Source organism: Sander lucioperca, chromosome 16, assembly GCF_008315115.2.
Source record: "Sander lucioperca isolate FBNREF2018 chromosome 16, SLUC_FBN_1.2, whole genome shotgun sequence".
In the NCBI taxonomy this organism is placed as follows: Eukaryota; Metazoa; Chordata; class Actinopteri; order Perciformes; family Percidae; genus Sander; species Sander lucioperca.
Genome location: NC_050188.1, coordinates 31,528,394 through 31,551,776, shown reverse-complemented (window position 1 = coordinate 31,551,776; position 23,383 = coordinate 31,528,394). Strand labels below are relative to the sequence as shown.

The following is a 23,383-nucleotide window of genomic DNA, read 5'->3' as shown; positions in this document are numbered from 1 at the left end:
AGAAGCTGTTTTCTGGACTCCCTGTCTGATCTTTCAGTCCACTAAACCTTTGTTACAACCCAGGTCTCTGTAGGGGAAAGGAAGCAGCACAGAGGCTGTTAGAGTCTGACAGTAGACTTATTTATTACAGGAGCAAGAACTAAATGAAAGTCAACTCATAAAAGAAGCAAGCTACATGTTGTGTTACATGATACAATGTGTTTTGGACTTTAGCAGCAGACAAGCCCAAACAAAGAGCTTTAGTGGAAGCAGGCAGGAACAGGTAACAGAAACTCAGATGAAACCGTTTCCACAGAACCAGAACATGTCTAAAATCTCTTTTGGTCAGAGTTAAGTCCTTGTTCACCTTTAAGGAGTCATTCACAGGGGAACACACCTCATAGATTCATCATACTGCAGGGGAAACATTCACCTTTTATAAACCAGGAAACAACTTTGGAATGTACCAAATAAGTACCAAACTTGTGTTTTTATTTTCAAACTTTTGCACCAGCCATTCTGATGCCTTGTGTAGTATATTTTTTAGTCTAATGCTGACATACAGGGACATAATACAAGATATGCCAAATATTTACATCTTCCAATGTTCCATACTAGGCTCTGTCAGTTCTCTATTAGATACAGGGGAGCTCAGCTATGGAACCGGTATATTAACACAGTGTGAAATGAGGAAGTAAGTGCTGTGATTTTTTTCAGGAATACCTTCATGAGGTGTGCCCTGTGATTGCTATCTTTTTATAGAGTCACCTAACTGGAAACTGGCCACATCATGTTCATTGTTCAAGACACATTTTCATAAATGATCCTTCAAATATGAACAGGGCTTTGATAAACTATTTACTGATTAAACAAAAAAGGTCAAGTTATTGGAAACTACCCACATGAAGATTAGCATGAGTTGAGTCAGGAAGAATATCTAATGCTTCTTACTCCTTCTCATTCACCTCCCTCTCCTCCTGCTTCCCCTTATCAGCTGATTGGGAGTGTGTCGTCTTTTAGTTCAACCAACCAGATTTAGCTACAATCTCTATCAGCCTATGACGTTCTTGATGTCAATATTTAAATGTTCTCCTCTTTGTTGCTTTCACCGTGAATCGCCGCGACCCTCCTCCCCGTTCACCTCAGTTCATCATTTCCATCATTCATATGTGTATATAAGACATGTCAGTATGGATAATTGTCATTTAAAACATACAGATATCAGTGATCAAACAGATGTGGTTGTCATGACGATACAATGGTAGGATGAATATTTCACTAAAGATCTGTCATGTCGGCTTTTAAATGTCACTTTGGAAATATTGGGATTTGTCATGTTTTTTTATTTGATAAATTGATTTGTGGAAGTTCATTCATCAGCCTGTGCTCAAAAAATGTTTTTTTTTTCTAAACCATTCTGAAGGGGCAGTATAGAAGATTTTCACTTTCAGATAGAATACAAACACATTGTGTAAGCATCATATTTACAAGATGATATATTCACTTTCCCCCTGACATTAGGGATGTTACAGCAGCAGAAGAACCAAACCAGATAAAAATACATCAATAAAATAACATTGTATGCAGACGGGGAAGGGAAAGGGAGAAAATAATTAGGATGATAGATTGGAATTATAAAGCACAATATAGCACAGTGTAAATGAACTCACAGGAGTAAAACAAGTTTCTCAGCTTCTGTAGAATCCGTCCATCTCTCATCAGAACAGAGACACTCCCTCCTTCCTCCAAAAAGCACAGAAGACAAAACAGCTGAACCAGCTCGGTGGTTTACGTCTTCATCAAAACAAGATGAAAAAGTTCCTGTTGTTGCTTCTCTTTTGTCACGTTTCATCTCCAGGTAAGATCACATTTGAATTCTTTTCTTATTTCAAATCATTTGACCTCAGTGTGCAGTTGCTTGTGTTTGTTTCTTGTATCTAGACATCATTGAAGATGAGGGAGACCTCAATGATATCTCAGATTTTAAAATAAAGGTTATATATGAATCTTCACTTTCCACTTTGTTCCTGTGGAGCTCCGGGACACACCTGTAGTTTAGTTTCACTTTAGCTTCAACATGATCAGACTATTTGTTTTAACTGAATCATACTGAATGCCTCATATTCATGATGAGTGTGATGATGATGATGTTTTTATATTTATACTGAATGTATAAACCTTGTTTGTCCTGCAGTGAAACACTCACTCAAGTTTTTCGTAACGGCATCTTCTGGAGTCCCAAACTTGTCAGAGCTCGTGGCTGCTGCAGTGATTGATGAACTTCAGTTTAGTTACTGTGACAGCAACAAAAAGATACTAGAACCAAAACAGGACTGGATGAAAAATATATTTAAAAACAATCCTCAGCAGATGGGGTGGTTCACTAGACAATGTTTTGATACTCTGCCTAACAACTTCAAAATCTGGATGGATAACTTTAAGCAACGCTTCAACCAAACTGGAGGTACAGTGTCTATGAGTGTTATATGTCAATTATATGTTATATTGTAATTTTATACTGCATTGTTAAAATGCACAGTCTCTGTCTCTCAGGTGTCCACATTCTCCAGGAGATGACTGGCTGTGAGTGGGACGATGAGACTGGAGAGGTCAATGGTTTTATGCAGTTAGGTTATGATGGAGAAGACTTCCTAGCATTGGACCTGAAGACATTGACATGGATCGCTGCAAAACCACAGGCTGTCATCACCAAACAAAGATGGGATGCTGAGAAATCTATGATAAAATACATTGAGAGTCTCCTCACTCAGATATATCCTCAATGGCTGAAGCTGTATTTGGACTATGGGAAGAGCTCTCTGCTGAGAAAAGGTAGAATTACATTTCCTGATGTAGTTTGATGAACCCAACAATGTTCATACAGTCTGCTCAGACTGAACTGCCAGTGTGCCAGTGTGCAGTCAGTGAGTGTCAGTGTTTTAAAATAGAAATATTGATGTTTTACGGAAAATTAACATAGTTGTTTCTTTAAACTGTAAAAAAAATGTCGGATACCTCTTCTCTGCCTATAGCTTCCTTCTCTGTCTATGATGTGGAGATTATGTAACTGATGAGTTGTTATGTAGCCCTGTCAGATGGTTTTATAGTTCATAAGATTGTATGGGCCTGTACATGTAGTGCACTTACCTAAAAGAAAAGTTGTTTACATGGTGTAAGCCTAACTTATATCTGTTGAGTCTGGATTTCACTTAAAGTACACTCTATAGGTTTTGACCACTAGTAGTTCTATATAGTAATCTTTTTATGAGTTGATTTCTGTGTATTCTCTCTCTCTCTCTCTCTCTCTCTCTCTCTCTCTCTCTCTCTCTCTCTCTCTCTCTCTCTGCAGAGCTTCCCTCAGTGTCTCTCCTCCAGAAGTCTCCCTCCTCTCCAGTCAGCTGCCACGCTACAGGTTTCTACCCTGACAGAGCCATGATGTTCTGGAGGAAAGATGGAGAGGAGCTTCATGAGGACGTGGACCTCGGAGAGATCCTCCCCAACCACGATGGATCCTTCCAGATGAGTGTTGACCTGGACCTTTCATCAGTCCCGGCTGAAGACTGGAGGAGGTACGACTGTGTGTTTCATCTCTCTGGTGTGGAGGACCACATCGTCACCAAACTGGACAAAGCAGAGATCAGGACCAACAGAGGTTAGACTGGAATAGGAAGTGACTGAAAGATGTGTTTAGTTTACTTCAGTTGTCCTGAAGTTCATGATTTATTGATTTGTCACCTTTCTGATGCTGTGTGTAAGACTACTGTTTGATATCTGTGGCCATACTACCACATACACACAAAAAAGCCTGAACTGCCAGTTAGCGGGCTAGCTCCCTCAGCCTTTATTTCAGAGACACATTTGTACAGGTGACTGCTGTCTTAAGACTGATTACAAACTTTACTATTTCACAGAGCAGTTTAAAGCTAACAGGACAGCTCATCTAGTGTCATCTAGTTTAATATGGAACAAGCAACAAGTCATGTTTTAGTTTTTGATTTTAAACCAGTGCACACAATGCATGCAATTAATTCATAAGTAATGTGTGTACAGTATGTATAATACACAGATGAATGTACTTGTGTTCTAACCTGTTTTGTCTTTCTGGTTGTTGACATATTGTTGTTATTTGTTCAACAGAGAATCCTTCAGACAGGACCGTTCCCATCACTGCTTCAGTGGCTGTTCTTGCTGTCGTCCTCGCCGCTGCCACTGGATTCATTTTTTACAAAAACAAGAAAGGTGAGAGAGGAGAATGGAAAAGTTATATAGCCTAGTTTTGGATTTGCAGTTTACAAAAAGAAGAAAAGTGAGAGACCAAAGGAATAAACGATTGTCTCAGTTACTTGCAACAAGCAACCAACAGAGAGACTGTAGCATGATGATGATGATGATGATGATGATGATGATGATGATGATGATGATGATAAATGTAAAAGGTGAAGGGTAAAAGATAGTTATTTAACGTAAGTAGGAGAATGAGTAGGAGAAGATCAGATTCGATGGGAAAAAGGTGAAAAATTATGTTCTGGCATTTTCAACTGACAACTGAAATGATTTGTCGTCTCTTCTTGTTTCAGCCAAACTCCCTCCACAATGTGAGTAGAACTTGTTTTTATTCTATTGTATCTGGTCTGATATGCTGTTACCAGGATGTGTTACTGCAAAACAGAGTTAAGTAAAGACATGGAGATTGTAAATTAGTAAATTATTTTCTAACTCAGGGATTTCTCCACTAACAGAAAGACCAAAAACAATGACTGTTTGACATGACCTAGAATTACTGTAGATGGGAGTACTAAATAACATGTAATAAATAAAATGGAATTACATTGAAAAATTCAATACAAAATTACTCATTTAAGGTTTATTTAGATATTGTCACCCTATTAAACTGTTGGAATAAGTCATATTTTGTAGGTTTTGGGAAAACACAAAAAACTTAAATACACAATATATGATATTTGTGAATCATTTCAGGCAAAAAGGCTTTGGCAATAGATGCCTGTTGACATACATAGAACGCTGTCTGTTAATTATGTAACATATAATAATAAAGTGATTAGGCTAATTTCTAAACATCCTATTGTGACTTAGGCCACTTTAAAACTTAATAAAACTTATCTTTAATAACATAGTGCAAACTCAAAACTGATATCAGTGTTAGCTAAATTAAACAAATGGCAGGTAGGCCTAAGTCAAACACTGATGAGGCAGGCCCATCTCCTCACTACTCCAGATTATCCCCTGTGAGTATGTTGGTCTAGGTGGTCTGGATCTGGCCTACTAGTTAACATCCCACTTGTCAATGCTGCAGAAGAATATAAACTTCTGCTCACCTCTGGCTGTACCACCAAGTTTTTGGGGTGTGGGTAGTTTCTTGAGCACATCACCTCTAGGGATGACTCCTTCATCACTGGCACAACTTAACCCAGGCCCTTTGACACAAATCACCCCAGACCCACAAGTTTGAAAAACTAGCATGATCCAGCAGTTAAAAGCTAACATCATGCTAACTGTATAAACTCATTGTGTAGCCTGCACTAAAACATATGTGAAATGTTTTCAAACTTCTCTATAATTGTTCAGACACTACAATCAAAAAATCGTAATCATAGATATTTTACTTTGAAAGGAAAAAAACTTTTTGAGCTAAAATGTGCTTAGCTCTCATGCCATGTGTCTCTTTTCTTTGGAGGATGAGTAAAATGGATGGCTTTTCAAAATTATGTGGTTACATGACCAATTTCTTCTATGGTCAATCGAAAGCAATTTTTACCAGTGTATCTTGATTGGGAATCAAATGAATGCAAAGAAAGTTACTTTATGAACTTGATTTTAAGATTTGTAATTATTTATTTACTGTAAACAAAAGAAAAATGTGTGAATCTGTCATTACTACACAATTCCTCCAAGTACCTAACTAAAAAACTAAAAATCCCTATCCTTACTAGAGTCAATATAGTGTTTAGTAACTCCTAAATAATTTTGATTACTCACTGACGTCCAGTGATCACCGGTTAATGAGACAGCATTTGCAGCACCTTGCAGCAGTTCCAGTGTGGCTGCTTTCTCCGTGTGGTACAGGCTGTGTGTGGGGCTGCTGTCCCCTTCGATGGCAACGAGACAGGTCAGAACATACCAACCGTAGTACGTCTTTAAGACCCGAGTCTTCTACGATGCTGACAGGTCTGCAGTTAGTTGCCACCCGTTTCGCAAGAGCTGTAGTAATTTTTTGGGATTTGGTTTCATCCACAGGTCGGCAAGTAGCACTCTCCAAAATAGTAACATGCTAGCGGGTAGCATCACATTAACTGAACTATATGCTTAGCTCCGTCGGTGGTAGCTCAAGCTTGACGTGCACCGGTGATATTTTAATTTGGCTTTACACAATGTGCATATGGCTTTCGACTCATCTACGAGCCATCCGGGGGTTTTGGAAAATAAAAAGCGCCGTTCAGGATTTCATTGCTGCTGTCTTTCTCCATCATGCCTGCAGCCTGCAGCAGCAGGATGTGTTACGAGGAAGCGGCAGCTTGATGATAAGTAACGGTGCTGCAAAGTGTCAAAATAGTAGCCTGTTAGGCACGACGCAAAGCCGAGTGAAGTGGAAAATAAATTAATAAATGCCAGCATGCGATTAATGCGATTAAAAAAAATTAATCGCATCACGTCAGCCCTTAATCGCATCGCGATTAACGCGTTAATGCTGACAGCCCTAAAATATATATATATAATGACCAATACAATAAAATGATTTTAGTTTTTCATTTATATAGCACAGTTTGCACCAAAGTGCTTCACAAAGATGAAAACATATGTATAGAAGCATATATAAAAAGCTCTTGGGGTTGGAGGCTGCTGGTTGCAAATGTCACATTCAAGTTGTTGAGTCAGGTCATTGATTCTGACAGATGGAGCATGTCTCTTGGTTCTGGATAAAACATCAGATGCTAAACCTGTTTCAGAGGCTGGAAATACTCCACAATGTGAGTAGAACTTGTTTTTATTCTATTGTATCTGGTCTGAGATGCTGTTACCAGGATGTGTTACTGCAAAACGTAAGTAAAGACATAGAGATTGTAAATTAATAAACTATTTTCTCACTCAGGGATTTCTCTGCTTACAGAGAGACCAAAAACAATGACTGTTTGACATGACCTGGAATTACTGTAGATGGGAGTACTAAATAACATGTAATAAATAAAATGGAATTAAATTGAAAGGAATACAAAACCAGAAAAAAATACATGAAAAGATTTAAGAAATAATTCGATATTCGTGGGACAGAAATAACAGATTATTGAATTTGCATGCAAAGTGGATTCGGAGGGTATATACAGCGGGGAAAATAAGTATTGAACGCGTCAACATATTTCCCAGTAAATATATTTCCGATAGGGCTATTGGAAATCAAAACATGTATGTCCATGACAAAAGTTATGTGTAATAAAGTGGAATAATAATGGGAATAAATATTGAACACATGAAGAAAAATGGGTGTAAAAAGGCATGGGAAGCCAATGAACCAGCTGAAATCTGTCAGTATTTAGGAAGCAATCCTGCCCCCTATTAGTGCAAATTAATATCAGCTGGATTAGTCCTAATTTATGGCCTATAAAAAGGTTTCTCATTACCAAGGTGTCACTCAAGAAGCATTTCATGATGGGTAAAAGCAAAGAGCTGTCCCAAGACCTTCGCAAGCTTATTGTAGAAAAACATACGGATGGCATTGGTTACGGACGAATATCTAAACTTCTGAAAGTTCCAGTGAGCACTGTTGGGGCCATTATCCAGAAGTGGAAAGAACATCATTTCACCATTAACCGGCCACGACCAGGTGCTCCTGGCAAGATTTCTGACAGAGGAGTCCATAGAATACTTAGAAGAGTTGTCGAAGAACCAAGGACCACTCGCGGAGATCTTCAGAAAGACCTGGAAGAAGCAGGTACAGTTGTTTCAAAGAAAACAATTAGTAATGCACTCAACCACCATTGCCTCTATACACGCACACCACGCAACACACCACTGCTCAAGAAAAGGCATGTGGAAGCTCGCTTAAAGTTTGCTGCACAACATCTGGACAAGCCAATGACATACTGGGAGAATATAATCTGGTCAGATGAGACCAAAATTGAACTCTTTGGCTGTCATAGCATACACCATGTTTGGAGGAGAAATGGCCCTGCACATCACCCTAAAAACACCATAACAACAGTGAAGTTTGGAGGTGGGAGCATCATGGTGTGGGGCTGTTTTTCAGTATCTGGCACTGGCAGACTTCATAGAATTGAAGGAAGGATACATGGAGAAATGTACCGTGACATTCTTGATAAGAATCTGCTGCCATCCACCAGGATGCTGAAGATGAAACGAGGGTGGACATTTCAGCAAGACAATGATCCCAAACACACAGCCAAAGAAACTCTCAATTGGTTTCAGAGAAAGAAAATCACGCTGTTAGAATGGCCCAGTCAATCACCCGACTTGAATCCAATTGAAAACCTCTGGAAAGGACTGAAGATCAGAGTTCATAGAAGATGCCCCCAGAACCTTCAAGATTTGAAGTCAGTTTGTGTGGAAGAATGGGCAAAAATCACAGCTGAGCAATGTGTGTGACTAGTTTCTTCATACAGGAGGCATCTTGAAGCTGTCAAAGGCTTTTCTACTAAAATAAAATTTAAAAAAATTCAGCAAGTGTGGTCAATACTTTTTCCCTGTGTCATTTCACTTTATTACACACAACTTAATGTATGGACTTATTTGTTTTGATATCTTTGCATGTGTGGATTACTTGGGTTGTTACTGACATCTGGTGAAAATGTCATGCCTGTATTACTGAGAAAAATGTTGACGCTTTCAATACTTATTTTCCCCAATAACCAATGAAATAAAATGAAAACTGAAAAGGAAAGTTTAATATTTGTTTAGTTTTTCATTTATATGGCACTTTAAAACAACTGAACAAGTTTGCACCAAAGTGCTTCACAAAGATGAAAACATATGTATAGAAGCATATATAAAAAGCTCTTGGGGTTGGAGGCTGCTGGTTGCAAATGTCACATTCAAGTTGTTGAGTCAGGTCATTGATTCTGACAGATGGAGCATGTCTCTTGGTTCTGGATTAAACATCAGATGCTAAACCTGTTTCAGAGGCTGGAAATACTGAACACCTTTTGGTGGATCTGCAGAGTTAATCTGAACGACCAGCCTCTGGACAGGCTGCATCATCCTCTGTTTATTAAAGGAACACGGCGACTCATTGGGACTTTAGCTCATTCAACGTAACCCCCAGAGTTAGATAAGTCCATACATACCCTTCTCATCTCTGTGCATGTTGTAACTCTTTCCGACAGCTCCACCAGTAGCTTGGCCTAGCACGGATCCTGAAGGTAATCGGTTCCAACTAGCCTACTGCTCCGAATAAGTGACAAAATAATGCCAACATGTTCCTACTTATATGTTGTGATTTGTGACAGCATGTACAAATAACAAAGTCACATGAGACACAGCCATCTTCTAACCGTATATATAAACTGGGAACTATATTCTCATACAGGTGAAGCATTTCTACTCTCTGCTTGGGGCTTCTCAGGTGCTGCAAGCATATCACTCCGCAGAAGTAGCAGAAGTAGCACTGCTTCGCCTTTCTGAGAATATAGTATATATACACGCACGGAGTAAAGTCCCAATAAGTCACGTGTTCCTTTAAAGGCAGCTCAGTAACAGTGTGTTTTTCCTTACAGCTCCTGACAACAGCTCTGAGCTCTCTGAGAAACTGAATCCAGAGACCTGATTTACAAACACATCCTGCACTGCTCCTAATAATTATTAGGAGTTGACAAAATGTTGAGTTTGTTGCCATGTGGGACTGAAAATCTTTATGGTGAAGGATATGTTTGTGTGTGATTAATATCCTTTCTATATTATAGGTTTATATACTCAAACATTCAGTTCATATACTCACTATATAACTGTATATCACTCTATTTGTACTTTATCTAGATATGCATATGGTTCGGGTCTTATAGATAAACTACTGTAACATGTATGGAACCATCCCAATGAAGTAAGGGTAAATAAAATGGCCTCTCTGGTGTTTGACAACTTGACAGCAACATCCTGATTATTGAAGTTATTATATAATTATAAATTATTATTTAATTACATTTTTTAGTCTAGGGTGTTCATGAAAACAGCAACATTTGAAAGTGGCTTGTTTGGTGCATATTTTTTCATGTAGCTCTTAGTCTCGGCCCTCCTTCGCTACCAGATGGGTCTGACCCATGAGTTTGCTGGGAGACAGAGGGAGCACTGCCCCCTGGTGGCTGAAATGGGTAATTGCATTGTTAAAAAATGAGTGGAATAATTACATCTGGCATGACCAGATATTTCATAAATATCTTAAATAACACAAAACCACTGAATGGTGGCAGGTAATACATCAGATTTCATGTACTGCTTTAGTAAAAAAAATATTACCTGGCTGACGATGGGAGCAGCAGGACGCAAAAAACAAAAGTTACTGTTGCACTAGTCTGGACTTCTTGCCGTGCCAACCTTGCAATAAAGCTTTCCTAAATGCCATGTATATAAATGTGATGTCAGCTTACTAATTGATTGCGGGGTTTGTGTAGATTTGGACTTTTATACATTTATTCCACTTTGTTTAAACGGTGAAGTGGAGAGGCCTGTTTGGTGAATGTGACGCTCGTATAGGCCTTGCTGGATACACCGTGACCCTTTTTGTGGATCTACTGATCGCTGTGGATTACTTTTTTTCATTGTCATTGGATTACGGCAAAATACGGATCTTTTTTCTCAACATGTCTTAACGTTTTATGGTGTGACCCCCAATTTCCACTGGATGCGGAACGGCTCCAGAACAGCGGCAGAGTCATTAGGTTTCCATTAAAGTCAATGTGTGTATTTCCACTGACTAAGGAACGGCTGCGTTCCGACTCCGTCCCAGCTCCAGCGGTCCACAGCCCTCCGGAGCAGATACGCAGAGCTTCTATTTTTGCCGGACGCCAGAGAGCTCCGCAGCAATTCAGCACACGGCAGATAGTGCGGGACAGGAAGTCGAGCACAGAAACAAAGTAAACAGCCGGTTAATTTTCAAAATAAAATACACCGTGCTCACGGCGGATCATATTTCCCTGCACTACACCTTGAAAACACAGCACAGAGTTGTTTCCCCTCTACTCCCTTTCATAAGGGCGAATTGTTAAATTGTTACAATGTAATTTAAAATCTGCTTTAAAAATAAACATATATGTTTTGGAATATAATGTTCAGCTTCGGCAGCTTTACCTATGTGCTAAAATATACAATGACTGAGGAAGCCTAGTGACGAGTCCATAGCAACCAGCGTTGAATTGGTTATTTCCCAGAGTCCTTGGCTGAATGGTCTCAATGTTTTATTGTTTTTATTGCTGCAAGAAAAAGAAAAGATTTAAGAAATAATTAGATATTTGTATGACAGCAATGATGACCAATAAAATGAAAACTGAAAAGGAAAGTTTAATTTTTTGTTTAGTTTTTCATTTATATAGCACTTTAAAAGCAAACAAGTTTGCACCAAAGTGAAAAGACGAAAACATGTTTTGTAACGAGGCTACTTAAAGAAGCATTAACCGTGGTTAACACTTCATTACTAGCAGTGTTGGGCAAGTTACTTTTAAAAAGTAATTAGTCACAGTTACTAGTTACTTCTTCCAAAAAGTAACTAAATTAGTTATTCAGTTACAAATTATGAAAGTAACTAGTTACTTCAGAAAGTAACTATTGCGTTACTTTCAAGTACATTTTAAATGCTCAAATGTGACCCCACCTCCACCTAAAAATGTTAAATGTTCTCCTCTTCGTTGCTTTCACCGTGAATAGTCGTGACCCTCCTCCCCGTTCACCTCAGTTCATCATTTCCATCATTTATGAGTGTATATAAGACATGTCAGTGTGGATAATTGTCATTTAAAAAAATACAGATATCAGTGATCAAACAGATGTGGTTGTCATGAAGATAAAATGGTAGGATGAGTATTTCACTAAAGATCTGTCAGGTCGGCTTTTAAATGGCACATTGGAAATATTGGGATTTGTCATGTTTTTTTATTTGATAAATTGATTTGCGGAAGTTTATCAGTCCTTAGACATTACAACAATAAAAGTAATTCAAACTCAAACTTTGTATTAAATGTGTGAGGAAGCACCCACTCCATCACGTACTATTTTGTTAATAAATGTAGACATTTACTCTCATTAGGTCTTCTTTATTTAAATGTCCAACATCAATCAACAAAGACAAAGGATTGATTTAGTTTAGATGAATGTTAATTACTGGATGTAACACACCTGATTACTGACCTGAGTAATGACCTGATTGGCCAGTTTGAACTGAAGAGGCGGGCTCTAATCCTATATGTGCGAGTAGAATGATAGCATGTTACTCTCTGTGTTTAAAATAAAAGTCTACCAGTTTTCCCAGCAAACCTTCCTGCCAGCGTGATGTTTGATCTGCTTCATGGTTCCTCTGAGTTACAACACTCCTCACCTTGCAACAGTGAGGATGCAAGAACACAGCAATCAAAATATGTTGTGGATGCAGTTCTCGGCATAACAGTTTGTTTCTGTTGTGAAGTTTTTTGTGGGAGGTTTGTTGGTGTTTTTTTTCTGTGTTTTCATTTAACTTCGTTGGAGTCCCAAATATCCCACGTTATGTGGCCGTCGCAAGCGTTGATAAAAATTAGTAAAGTTGATTATGACCGCAGCATGACGACGCCAGAACCCAGACAAGACTGGGTAAGAAAATGAATAGAAGATTAGCCAAATAACTGGAAAAGCAGGCTCATGAGGCCGTTGGTCATCAGCATCTCTTCAAATCAGAAACTGAGTTTCAAGCAGCACTTAAACCAAACTGGAGGTATGTAAATGACTGAATGCTTTTGTGTTTTTCCCCACTAGATTAGAACAGAAAAACTCTTCTGTAAACCTATTTATCACAACAGTTTTTAACACACAGCTAATAGAGGAACATTGCTGTTTTTTTTAAACTATGGAGTAGGTCTGGCATTGCAACATGGTAAAGTATAGATTCTACCAACTCTGTTTTAGTATTGATACTTACATCAATAGGATCAATATAAAAAAAGATAATCTCACGAGATCAAGGCCGCAGCGGCAGTTTTTAGAGCCAGACGCCGCAGTTGCTCTCCACCGACTGCAAGACCCAGGCGGACCCAGTGCATGCTGGGAAACGCCGGCCTTTCAGCTGATCTAACAGCTGATTGGTTCACAATTGACTCAACATGATAACGTTTTATGTAAACATTTTATTGATTTTGATTTGGAGGGATTTTAACTGCTATTTGTTTGATTTAAAGGCTTATTCTGTACAAGCCACATGTGTGGCTGATAGTGACGTTTAGAAGTCAGAGAGACTAAATCTGTTCAGATTACAGATCATCTACAGTGTGTTGTTAATTAAAATCAGCAACAGATCGCATGTAGAGCATTTTGACAGCTACTCTGTCATAATTAAAACAACTGGAGACTGTGTAGGAGCTGATATATGGGTCTGATAACATTTTATTAAATCGGAATCGGACCATAGTGTTTCTGTCACTTCCTGTTCAGGCTGGAAACTGTCCGACTTGACAGCGGATTTTTGTCACCACCCTGGCTGCTCCCGCCTGCTCTCGTCCACTTTACAGGCGAGGCGCAGTTCATCTCGAAAGAGCCTAATGCTACACAAGGGTAGAGGTAATCCCTAAAAGCTTTCTAAAGCACTTATTACACACAACATTAATTCATAGTAACATTGTTCACATGCCTGCCTGTCTGATTTTAAAATGTTACCCTTTAACACTAAGCCACTAAGCCTGTTTGGATATTCTTACATCTGCTGAAGTGTTAAATCCCTTAATGATAATAATGATGAGACAGCAGCGCCGACTTTAAACGCTGACTGTGTATCAACATGCAATATTGTTGACAAAAAAGAAGACACTAAAATGTAGCCTAGTTAAAAGAAAAACTTCCCCCTTCTCTCAAGTTCACACACTCACATTCCATTCTGTACTCCACCACTCACTACAGCACTTACTTTTCAAAAATAGGCATATGCATAATTTTGAAAAGTAAGTGCTGTAGTACAACCAGCAGAAGACTAATTATGTGTGAGGTAAGTTTAGAGACACCACTCTTTAATTATTAAAATATAATAAAATTTTTGGCAAACAATATTCCCCAAAAGTATGATTATGCTTATTTTTTTTTCAAGTAAGTGCTGTATTACAACTTGCAGGAGACAAGTTATAATTGAGGTAAGTTTGGAGATAATACTTTATTTAATCATTACATTAATAAATATTTTTGTTGTATCTCTTTTCGGTGTTGTACTTTGTAGACAGTCCCTAACTCGTCTTACCAAAGTACAGTAAAGTTAGAATAGGTTGATGGTATCGTCTGGTATTGGTCCAGGCCCCTGAATTGAATCAGATCGACACTGTATCATGGTAGATTTTGTGATATCAGTAAATACTGTATGGTCCAAAGAATCAATATATATCGTATCGTAACAGAATGTGATTTATGCCCCTAGTATCAGACTTCATAATTAATAATTGTCTTTCTAGTGTAAAACGCCATGTTTCTCAATTATTCTCCTCTCTTCTTATCCCACTAATGTGCCGATCACAACGTTTAACTGCAAAACTTTCAGAACTGTCAAACTGAATGAAAAATGTCCTGAAACACCAGTGATGACGTCAAAGTCATGTGGTCTTCTTTTGGCACAATGTGTTGGAGCAGATTTTCACAGGGCTCATCAGAGCAGAGACACTCACTCTTCCAGAAAAAAAGCACAGAAGACAAAACAGTTGAACCAGCTCGGTCTTGACCTTGGAACCAAAGGCCTATGATAAAAGTTGTTAAATATTGACAGTTTGACAGTTAGCCTATTGATCCCGGAAGTTTGAATCTGTGAATGTCTTTCCAACTTTACCAAAGGTAAACCAGCTCGGTCCTCAGACACGTCTTTATCAAAACAAGATGAAAAAGTTCCTGTTGTTGCTTCTCTTCTGTCACGTCTCATCTCCAGGTAAGATCACATTTTAATTCTTTACTTTACTTTGAACTCACAGCTGGAGTTTAGTTTCTGTGTAGCTCTGGAACACAGCTGGAGTTTAGTTTCACTTTAACTTCAACTCAAGACTATCATGTTTTAGATTAACTGAATCATACTGCCATCATATTTATGATAAAATAATGATATGCATCTATTTATACTGAATGTATAAACCTTGTTTGTCCTGCAGTGAAACACTCACTCAAGTTTTTCCGCACTGCATCTTCTGGAGTCCCAAACTTCCCAGAGTTTATGGCTGCTGCAATGGTGGATGAAGTTCTGATGGGTTACTGCGACAGCAAGAAAAAGATAGTAGAACCCAGACAGGACTGGATGAAAACAATTTTAGAAAACAATCCTCAGCAGTTGGAGTTTTACACTCAAACATGTTTGAATGAGCCAAACTCCTTTAAAGCCCAAATAGATCACTTCAAGCAACGCTTCAACCAAAGTGGAGGTACAGTATTTATTCATGTTACATTTAACTTTTACTGCTAAACTGTAAAGTGACCTAAACTCATTCCCACCCTGAGATAATGAAATTCTAAACATCAATAGTCAAAATATCTTCACAATAACATACACAGGAAGAGGAAATACAAGACATGTTCTTCATTGACCTGTCAGATAATTGGATTGAGGTCTTATCATCTGTCTGTTCAGGTTTTATTTCAGGAATACAAATGTTTCATTGGCCATCTGAAGATTTGTGTTGCTGCATAACGCTTAAAAAGTGAAATAACTAAAATTTTGATATTGCATGTTGGAAGATTGGAAGCCTGTCTTCATGCATGCATGCCTGTTAAAAGAATAAATATGTTAAAGTAAAGTTTCATTGCACAAAATCAGACTAATGAAATGCAGCTGCCTATATATATTATAATAATAATATAACAGTTGGATGTGCACAGAATGCATACTTGTTTCATTGCCATCAGCAGTCATCTGGGAATTTACAGACTAGTTACTATTTAAGCTGTGAAATAGAAATGGGGTTCCATCACCCATAGCAACCTCTCCTTCAAACACCACGCCAATCAAATCAGCAGAACTCCCTATTGTGGGAGTAATGTTATGTTTTATTTTGTGTTGCTTTATATGAACATTTTAATTAATGTAAAGTGTCTTTAAGTACTGTCAAAAGCACTCTATAAATAACATTTATTATTATTATTATTATTATTATTATTATTATTATTATTATGCATTATTAATAATTACAGTCTGTCTCTCAGGTGTCCACATTATCCAGAGTATGAGTGGCTGTGAGTGGGATGATGAGACTGGAGAGGTCAATGGTTTTAATCAGTATGGTTATGATGGAGAAGATATCCTAGCATTGGACCTGAAGACATTGACATGGATCGCTCTGAAACCACAAGCTGTCATCATCAAACAGAGATGGGATGCTGAGATATCTAGAATAAAACGCAATGAGATTTACCTCACTAAGATTTATCCTGAATGGCTGAAGATGTATTTGGACTACGGCAAGAGCTCTCTGCTGAGAAAAGGTAAAATCACATTTCTTGATGTAGTTTCATGACCACAATGTTCATACAGTCTGCTCAGACTGAACTGCCATTTTATTATCACTCCAATCAGTCTGACGTCACCTTCTTTTTGGCAGTTTTCTGTAGTGGTAAGATTTGATCTAGCCCTCGTCAATCAGTAGAGACTGACAAGTTATGGTGTTTTTCCATTGCATGGTACCTGCTCGGCTCGGCTAGACTCGACTCTGCCGTGGTGCCCCGTCCTCCATTGCAGATTAATAGTACCGCTGGTACGTGGCTGGTCGTCATAGTGACGCCATAGGAAACTGCCGTGACCTAACGCAACACACACACACAGAACGTCGAAGGTGATTTGATTCTCGGCAAAAAACCCCGCTGGCTAAACTATTTAAAAATGTGTTTGTTCCAGAACCATTCCAGACAGTTAAAGAAATGGACCAATACATCCCGTTGCTCTGGGTTCTGGAAGTAAATTTCCCATTCAATTCTCCCATTGATGTCTGGAAAAATCCGTACATAAAGAGTTTTAGACCATGCCTTAGGCTAACCAGCTACGACTCATAAGCATACAACGTATAATTTCGATTGAAAAAAGAAAAAAAAAGAAAAATGTACAAGACTGTGTACATAGTTTCATTATCGAGCGAAGGAACTACTCATCCCATAAACCACCGCACACCACTGAATAAAGGAAGTTACGTTAGTTTAGCTAACAGCTAACTCGGTTAACCGCTAGCTGAGACAGCATGACCCTCAAAATAAAACCTGAAAATAACCGTTTAAATATATAACAGCTGTTACGTCAGCTGTAGCCTGCTTTACCCAGTGTTTAGTTTGAGTTAACATTATTTTAGACTGAATCAAGCTGTCAGCTAGCAGTTAGCCGAATTAGCTGTTAGCTAAACTAACGTTAGCTTCCCGGTGGAGGCTAACAGCAGAAGCATGGAACCGATCATGTTTCGTGCAGTGTCGTAAATCCTCGTAAAACAGGATTATCATTCTGGGCATGCGCATGACGGATCGTGCAGGTAGCTCGCCCTCCTCACTAGCATGAGTTCCACCAATCAGAGTCATCGCTGTGGGATTGTGGGATTGTTCAGGATTGTGGGTAATGGAGTACTTATCTAAGACATTGCGAATAAAAGACCTTTATCTCAAAACAAGGTTGGTGCCCCACAAACTTTTGGCATCTCTAATGAGCATATACAATCGCTTAGTCATGTCGTAGCTGGTTTTAAGTCTACCATCGACGGTTACGATTTTATGGCTTATACTCCAATTTGTCAATGGAGAAATTGCATTGTATTTTTACTTCCGGAACCCGCTGTGGGCGGGACTGTTGAGCTCTATTAGAAGCACTTTTCCGGTGATGGCTGAGCGTTACTGCGCAGCCTCCAACTGAGCTTGACAACGTAGACTGTGACGTGAGCAACCTGTCTGAAAGTTGTAAGTCTTCTGGTAGCTGTGCCAAGAGAAATCTCAATCATTCCCAATCTTGCAGAGACGGAGAGCGTAGGTATATGTAAGGAGATAACATGGACACAGGCTAATTATTGCTAACTAAAATGCTAGTTAACATTAGTAATTAAACTTAAACAGCAAATGTAAGTCGAAACTGCCTGCCAGCTTCTCCTGTACTATACGGTAATTCCTCTACTATGTGACACAATCGTTAGCCTATTTTTACAAAAACGCCTGCTATGGAGTCATAACGTGAGGTACAAGGTAATGGAGCCTTTTATACATTGTTGTGTTTCTTTAGAAATAATAATGGACAAATAAAGTCTTTAAACGCTTCAGATATAAAGTTATTCGCTGTCAAAGTGACGTCAAAATGAATGGCAGTCAATGGAATGCTAACGGCAGGTGAGAGCTAGGTAGCATCAAAATGGCGCCATAGGAGCTACATGTTGTGAAGAGAAGCTTACCCCATTGTTCAGGACACCCCCGTCTGTCGCTAGCAATGATGATGCAGTGATTAGTGACGATTCTCTCCGACCAATCAGTAGCCTGCAGGTTTTCATATCACCTTTTTGGTATCGCCTCAGCTCGCTTGGAACCTCGATGGAGGTGATACTAAAAAAAGTACCTGTTGGCAGGTACCAGAGACTTTTTTCATAATTGAAAAACAAAAAAGGCGAGTAGAGTCGAGACGAGTCGAGCAGGTACCATGTAATGGAAAAACGCAATTAGAGTGCTTTGACATTGCTTTCTATCAATAGCCAATGATAGTCAGTGCACAGTTAGCATACGGTAAGTAAGTTTAACTGCATTGACAGGTGGTCTGTCAGTTGGTCTGTTTGTCCTTCAGCTTGTTACAGACTGACTGGATGGCTGTAAAATACTGTACATATATTCATGGTCCCCAGAGAATCAATTGTACAAACTTTGAACCTCTGACTTTTCAGCTAACGTCATCATCAGGTCAAATCCTTCTGTTTATCCAGCTATTTGATTTCTGACCAAATACCTGCAAAACTAATGACATTCTCTCAGCCTCAGCTGTACTTTAGGTTTAGCGCTAATGAGGAAATATTAGAATGCTAACATGCAGAACTGAGATTATAACCTGCCAAACATCAACATGCTGGTAAAATTAGCTCAAAGCGTCGCTGTACATCAGAACAACCTCAGAGCTGCTAGCATGGCTTTAAACTCTTAGTGTTGTTGTTTGATGTTTATTTACTTATTTATTTTACTTGGAAGCATTTTCACACCTTCTGTTAACAATTCCCTATTGTATTTTTCTTCATTTTTCTTTTTCCGTTGTTTTCTTTCCTTTCACGTTTGATCTCTCTCTCTCTCTCTCTCTCTCTCTCTCTCTCTCTCTCTCTCTCTCTTTCTCTCTCTCTCTCTCTCTCTCTCTCTCTCTCTCTCTCTCTCTCTCTGCAGATCTTCCCTCAGTGTCTCTCCTCCAGAAGTCTCCCTCCTCTCCAGTCAGCTGCCACGCTACAGGTTTCTACCCTGACAGAGCCATGATGTTCTGGAGGAAAGATGGAGAGGAGCTTCATGAGGACGTGGACCTCGGAGAGATCCTCCCCAACCACGATGGATCCTTCCAGATGAGTGTTGACCTGGACCTTTCATCAGTCCCAGCTGAAGACTGGAGGAGGTACGACTGTGTGTATCAGCTCTCTGGTGTGGAGGACGACATCATCACCAAACTGGACAAAGCAGAGATCAGGACCAACAGAGGTAAGACTGGAATAGGAAGTGACTGAAAGATGTGTTTAGTTTACTTCAGTTGTCCTGATGTTTATGATTTATTGATTTGTCACCTTTCTGATGCTGTGTGTAAGACTACTGTTTGATATCTGTGGCCATACTACCACATACACACAAAAAAGCCTGAACTGCCAGTTAGCGGGCTAGCTCCCTCAGCCTTTATTTCAGAGACACATTTGTACAGTTGACTGCTGTCTTAAGACTGATGCAAACTACACCATTTCACAAAGCAGTTAACAGCTAACCAACAGCTTCCTCCATTTTTTACTCTGTTCCTGTGAGAGTCAGCACTATCATGATGTTTCGGCCAACAGGTACAAATATGTCGCTCACCAAAGTGAGGCTCTAAACAAAAGTGTGTTTTTGTTGGATTAGCTTTTGTCTTTTGGTTTATTATGGAATAAGTCAGTCATTTATCAGTTTTTAGTTTTTAAACCAATGCACTCCACCTGTTGCAGGACAAACCAACATGTAATTAGTTCATAAGTAATGTGTGTACAGCTGTTAATAAATAGATAGATCTGTTCAATACTTCTTTGTCTATATGGTTGTAAACATTGTTGGTTTTTGTTCAACAGAGAAACCTTCTGACATGACCATTCCCATCACTGCTGGAGTGGCTGTTCTTGCTGTCATCATCCTCGTCGCTGCCACTGGATTCATTTTTTACAAAAAGAAGAAAGGTGAGATACTAAAGAACTAAAAGATTTTCTCTTTTTTTACTTTAAGTTAAAACGTTAAAACAAACTATTGTATGATGATGATAAGTGTAATAGGTGAAGAGTAGAAGGGTAAAATATACTTATTTAACGTTAGTAGGAGAATGATTAATAGAGGAGATCAGATTCAGTGGGAAAAGGTGACAAATGTTCATTATCATTTATGTTATCGCTTTAGTGTGTAACTTTTTGATATTAATGAACGTCCGTTACATTCAAGCCATTGCCAAATGAGTTGCTACAAAGCTAATTAAGACTATCAGCTCCACACAACTCTCTCTGGATTTCTCAGTATGGATATGTTCAGAAGATTGTGTCGTCCGGTGACTTCCCGCGCAGAAACTCGAGTGAAAATAATTACCTCTTCTTCATCATGTTTTTTTAATCCTCCGTGTCCTCCTTGGCTACTAGCAACTGTGTGGAGGAGGGGTGGTGGTGCATGTGCGATCATGAAAGGCTTGTATCATGTGGACGTGGCGACAGTGTTGTTGTCATTACTTAGAATTCCTCATGGGGGGGGGACAGAAACTACGCACTAAAGCTTTAATTTCCAACTATGACAACTGAAATGATTTGTCGTCTCTTCTTGTTTCAGCCAAACTCCCTCCACAATGTGAGTAGAACTTGTTTTTATTCTATTGTATCTGGTCTGACATGCTGTTACCAGGATGTGTTACTGCAAAACAGACTTGAGTAAAGACATGGAGATTATAAATTAGTAAATTATTTTCTCACTCAGGGATTTCTCTGCTAACAGAGAGACCAAAAACAATGACTGTTTGACATGACCTGGAATTACTTTAGATGGGAGTAATAAATAACATGTAATAAATAAAATGGAAGGCTGCATCATCCTCTGTTTATTAAAGGCAGCTCAGTAACAGTGTGTTTTTCCTTACAGCTCCTGACAACAGCTCTGAGCTCTCTGAGAAACTGAATCCAGAGACCTGATTTACAAACACATCCTGCACTGGTAAAGCAGTAAACTCTTCACATCTCCAGTTAAACAATACCTGAAATGATAAGCTTCTACAACAAACCTTTATATTAAAGACCCTAAAAAACTTGCTTTAGAAATCTTGAGTATAACTAGAACATGAAAGAGTATTGAAGCAACAAACAACATGAAAAAAAAAATGTAAAAAAAAAATAAAAAATAAATGTATTAGGAGTTGACAAAATGTTGAGTTTGTCACTATGTGGAATTGAAAATCTTTATGGAGGATATGTTTGTGTGTGTGATTAACATCCGTTCTGTATTATAGGTTTATATACTCAAACATTCAGTTCATATACTTACTATATAACTATATCACTCTATTTGTACTCTATCTAGATATGCATATGGTTTGGGTCTTATAGATAAACTACTGTAACATGTATGGAACCATCCCAATGAAGTAGAGGTAAATAAAATGTCCTCTCTGGTGTTTGACAACTTGACAGCAACATCCTGATTATTTAGCTTAATTCAAAGAAAAATGTTGTGTAAATAATCTGATTCTATATTTATTTTAAAGTGTGGTTTTGCTCTTTAAGAATCTCAGCCATCACTCAGCATGTCAGATGTGTTTGATATTCTCATATTTTGTATTTTATTTAAGAATCATTAATGTCAAATAAAATTACTCTTACATTAAAAATGCATCAATTTTATATTTTTCTGTTGTCAGAGTAAGTAAGTGAAAAATTGTGTCCTCTTGTCTTATGTTTTATCTCCAGGTAAAATGCCTTTGTCAGTTATGTGTTTATTAACATCCTTCAAATTCAAAAATGCACAAGTGACTTCAAATAGGTATTTCATTCATTATATGAAACTTAGTAAATATATCTTGCTGTGTGAGGTGAGGTGTGAAATGAGGAATAGTGCTTTTTCAGGAATACCTTCATGAGGTGTGCCCTGTGATTGCTATCTTTTTATAGAGTCACCTAATTGGAAACTGGCCACATCATGTTCATTGTTTAAGACACATTTTCATAAATGATCCTTCTTACTCCTTCTCATTCACCTCCCTCTCCTCCTGCTTCCCCTTATCAGCTGATTGGGAGCGTGTAGTCTTATAGTTCAACCAACCAGATTTAGCTACAATCTCTATCATCACATTCTTGCTGTTCAGGTCAGCTTTTAAATGTCACATTGGAAATATTGGGATTTGTCATGTTTTTTTATTTGATAAATTGATTTGCGGAAGTTTATCGGGCCTTAAACATTACAACAATAAAAGTAATTCAAGTCAAACTTTGTATTAAATGTGTGAGGAAGCACCCACTCCCTCACATACTATTTTGTTAATAAATGTAGACATTTACTCTCATTAGGTTTTCTTTATTTAAATTCCCAACATCAATTAACAAAGACAAAGGATTGATTTAGTTTAGATGAATTGAATTGAAATTAAGATTTTCCCTGTTTGTCACTTTTTTCCAAGTTTTTTTGTCACTCTTTTCTTTACGTGCTATAACTTTGAATAAAACAAAGTAGTGAACTGGTCATTCATTTAACTTGTGAAGAGCGTTGTATGGAACCATCCACGTTATTTTGTTGGCTGAAAGAAACCCACATTTCTGATATAAAGTCTTTTTGAAAATGGGACAACAGGATGGTTAATTTTTTTTTTTGAAGACTGAAAATAAAAGTCTACCAGTTTTCCCAGCAAACCTTCCTGCCAGCGTGATGTTTTATCTGCTTCATGGTTCCTCTGAGTTACAACACACCTCACCTTGCAACAGTGAGGATGCAAGAACACAGCAATCAAAATATACCCTAAATCTTAGTTGGTTTAGTGAGGAGTGAGTCTTGAGGCTCAGAGTGTCTTTCCTTA

At 38.4% G+C, this 23,383-nt stretch overlaps 2 protein-coding genes across 9 annotated transcripts; both read left to right on the top strand.

Annotated features, from left to right (window-relative positions):
• Window positions 1–1,728: 1,728 nt before the first annotated feature.
• On the top strand, window positions 1,729–21,628 carry LOC116046376 (major histocompatibility complex class I-related gene protein-like). The gene is made up of 8 exons (XM_031294723.2): window positions 1,729–1,837; window positions 2,174–2,443; window positions 2,533–2,811; window positions 3,329–3,631; window positions 4,117–4,218; window positions 4,557–4,574; window positions 9,723–9,783; window positions 21,524–21,628. The coding sequence occupies exons 1-7, from the start codon at window positions 1,789–1,791 to the stop codon at window positions 9,770–9,772; spliced, it is 1,071 nt and encodes a 356-aa protein (XP_031150583.1). The 5' UTR covers window positions 1,729–1,788; the 3' UTR covers window positions 9,773–9,783; window positions 21,524–21,628.
• Window positions 12,811–23,305, top strand: LOC116046371 (major histocompatibility complex class I-related gene protein-like). Of its 8 annotated transcripts, none has more exons than XR_004895315.1 (8): window positions 14,933–15,076; window positions 15,294–15,560; window positions 16,327–16,617; window positions 19,510–19,812; window positions 20,421–20,525; window positions 21,157–21,174; window positions 21,463–21,570; window positions 21,790–22,031. XR_004895315.1 is itself a non-coding variant. In XM_035992912.1 (8 exons), the coding sequence occupies exons 1-7, from the start codon at window positions 15,028–15,030 to the stop codon at window positions 21,510–21,512; spliced, it is 1,083 nt and encodes a 360-aa protein (XP_035848805.1). In that variant the 5' UTR covers window positions 14,933–15,027; the 3' UTR covers window positions 21,513–21,518; window positions 23,246–23,305. The 8 variants fall into 8 exon arrangements, 7 of the variants coding, with proteins under 7 accessions (XP_031150575.1, XP_035848805.1, XP_035848804.1 ...); XM_035992912.1 differs by lacking the exon at window positions 21,790–22,031 and adding an exon at window positions 23,246–23,305 and having other exon boundaries at window positions 21,463–21,518; XM_035992911.1 differs by lacking the exon at window positions 21,790–22,031 and having other exon boundaries at window positions 21,463–21,628.
• The last annotated feature ends 78 nt before the right edge of the window (window positions 23,306–23,383 follow it).

Excerpts from the sequence above, each read along its gene's own strand:
- LOC116046376 (XM_031294723.2), top strand. The coding sequence starts at position 1,789 with ATGAAAAAGTTCCTGTTGTTGCTTCTCTTTTGTCACGTTTCATCTCCA. Across the intron at positions 2,444-2,532 it reads ACGCTTCAACCAAACTGGAG|GTGTCCACATTCTCCAGGAG; the intron begins GTACAGTGTCTA and ends TCTGTCTCTCAG. Across the intron at positions 2,812-3,328 it reads GAGCTCTCTGCTGAGAAAAG|AGCTTCCCTCAGTGTCTCTC; the intron begins GTAGAATTACAT and ends CTCTCTCTGCAG.
- LOC116046371 (XM_035992912.1), top strand. The coding sequence starts at position 15,028 with ATGAAAAAGTTCCTGTTGTTGCTTCTCTTCTGTCACGTCTCATCTCCA. Across the intron at positions 15,077-15,293 it reads CTGTCACGTCTCATCTCCAG|TGAAACACTCACTCAAGTTT; the intron begins GTAAGATCACAT and ends TTTGTCCTGCAG. Across the intron at positions 19,813-20,420 it reads AGAGATCAGGACCAACAGAG|AGAAACCTTCTGACATGACC; the intron begins GTAAGACTGGAA and ends TTTGTTCAACAG.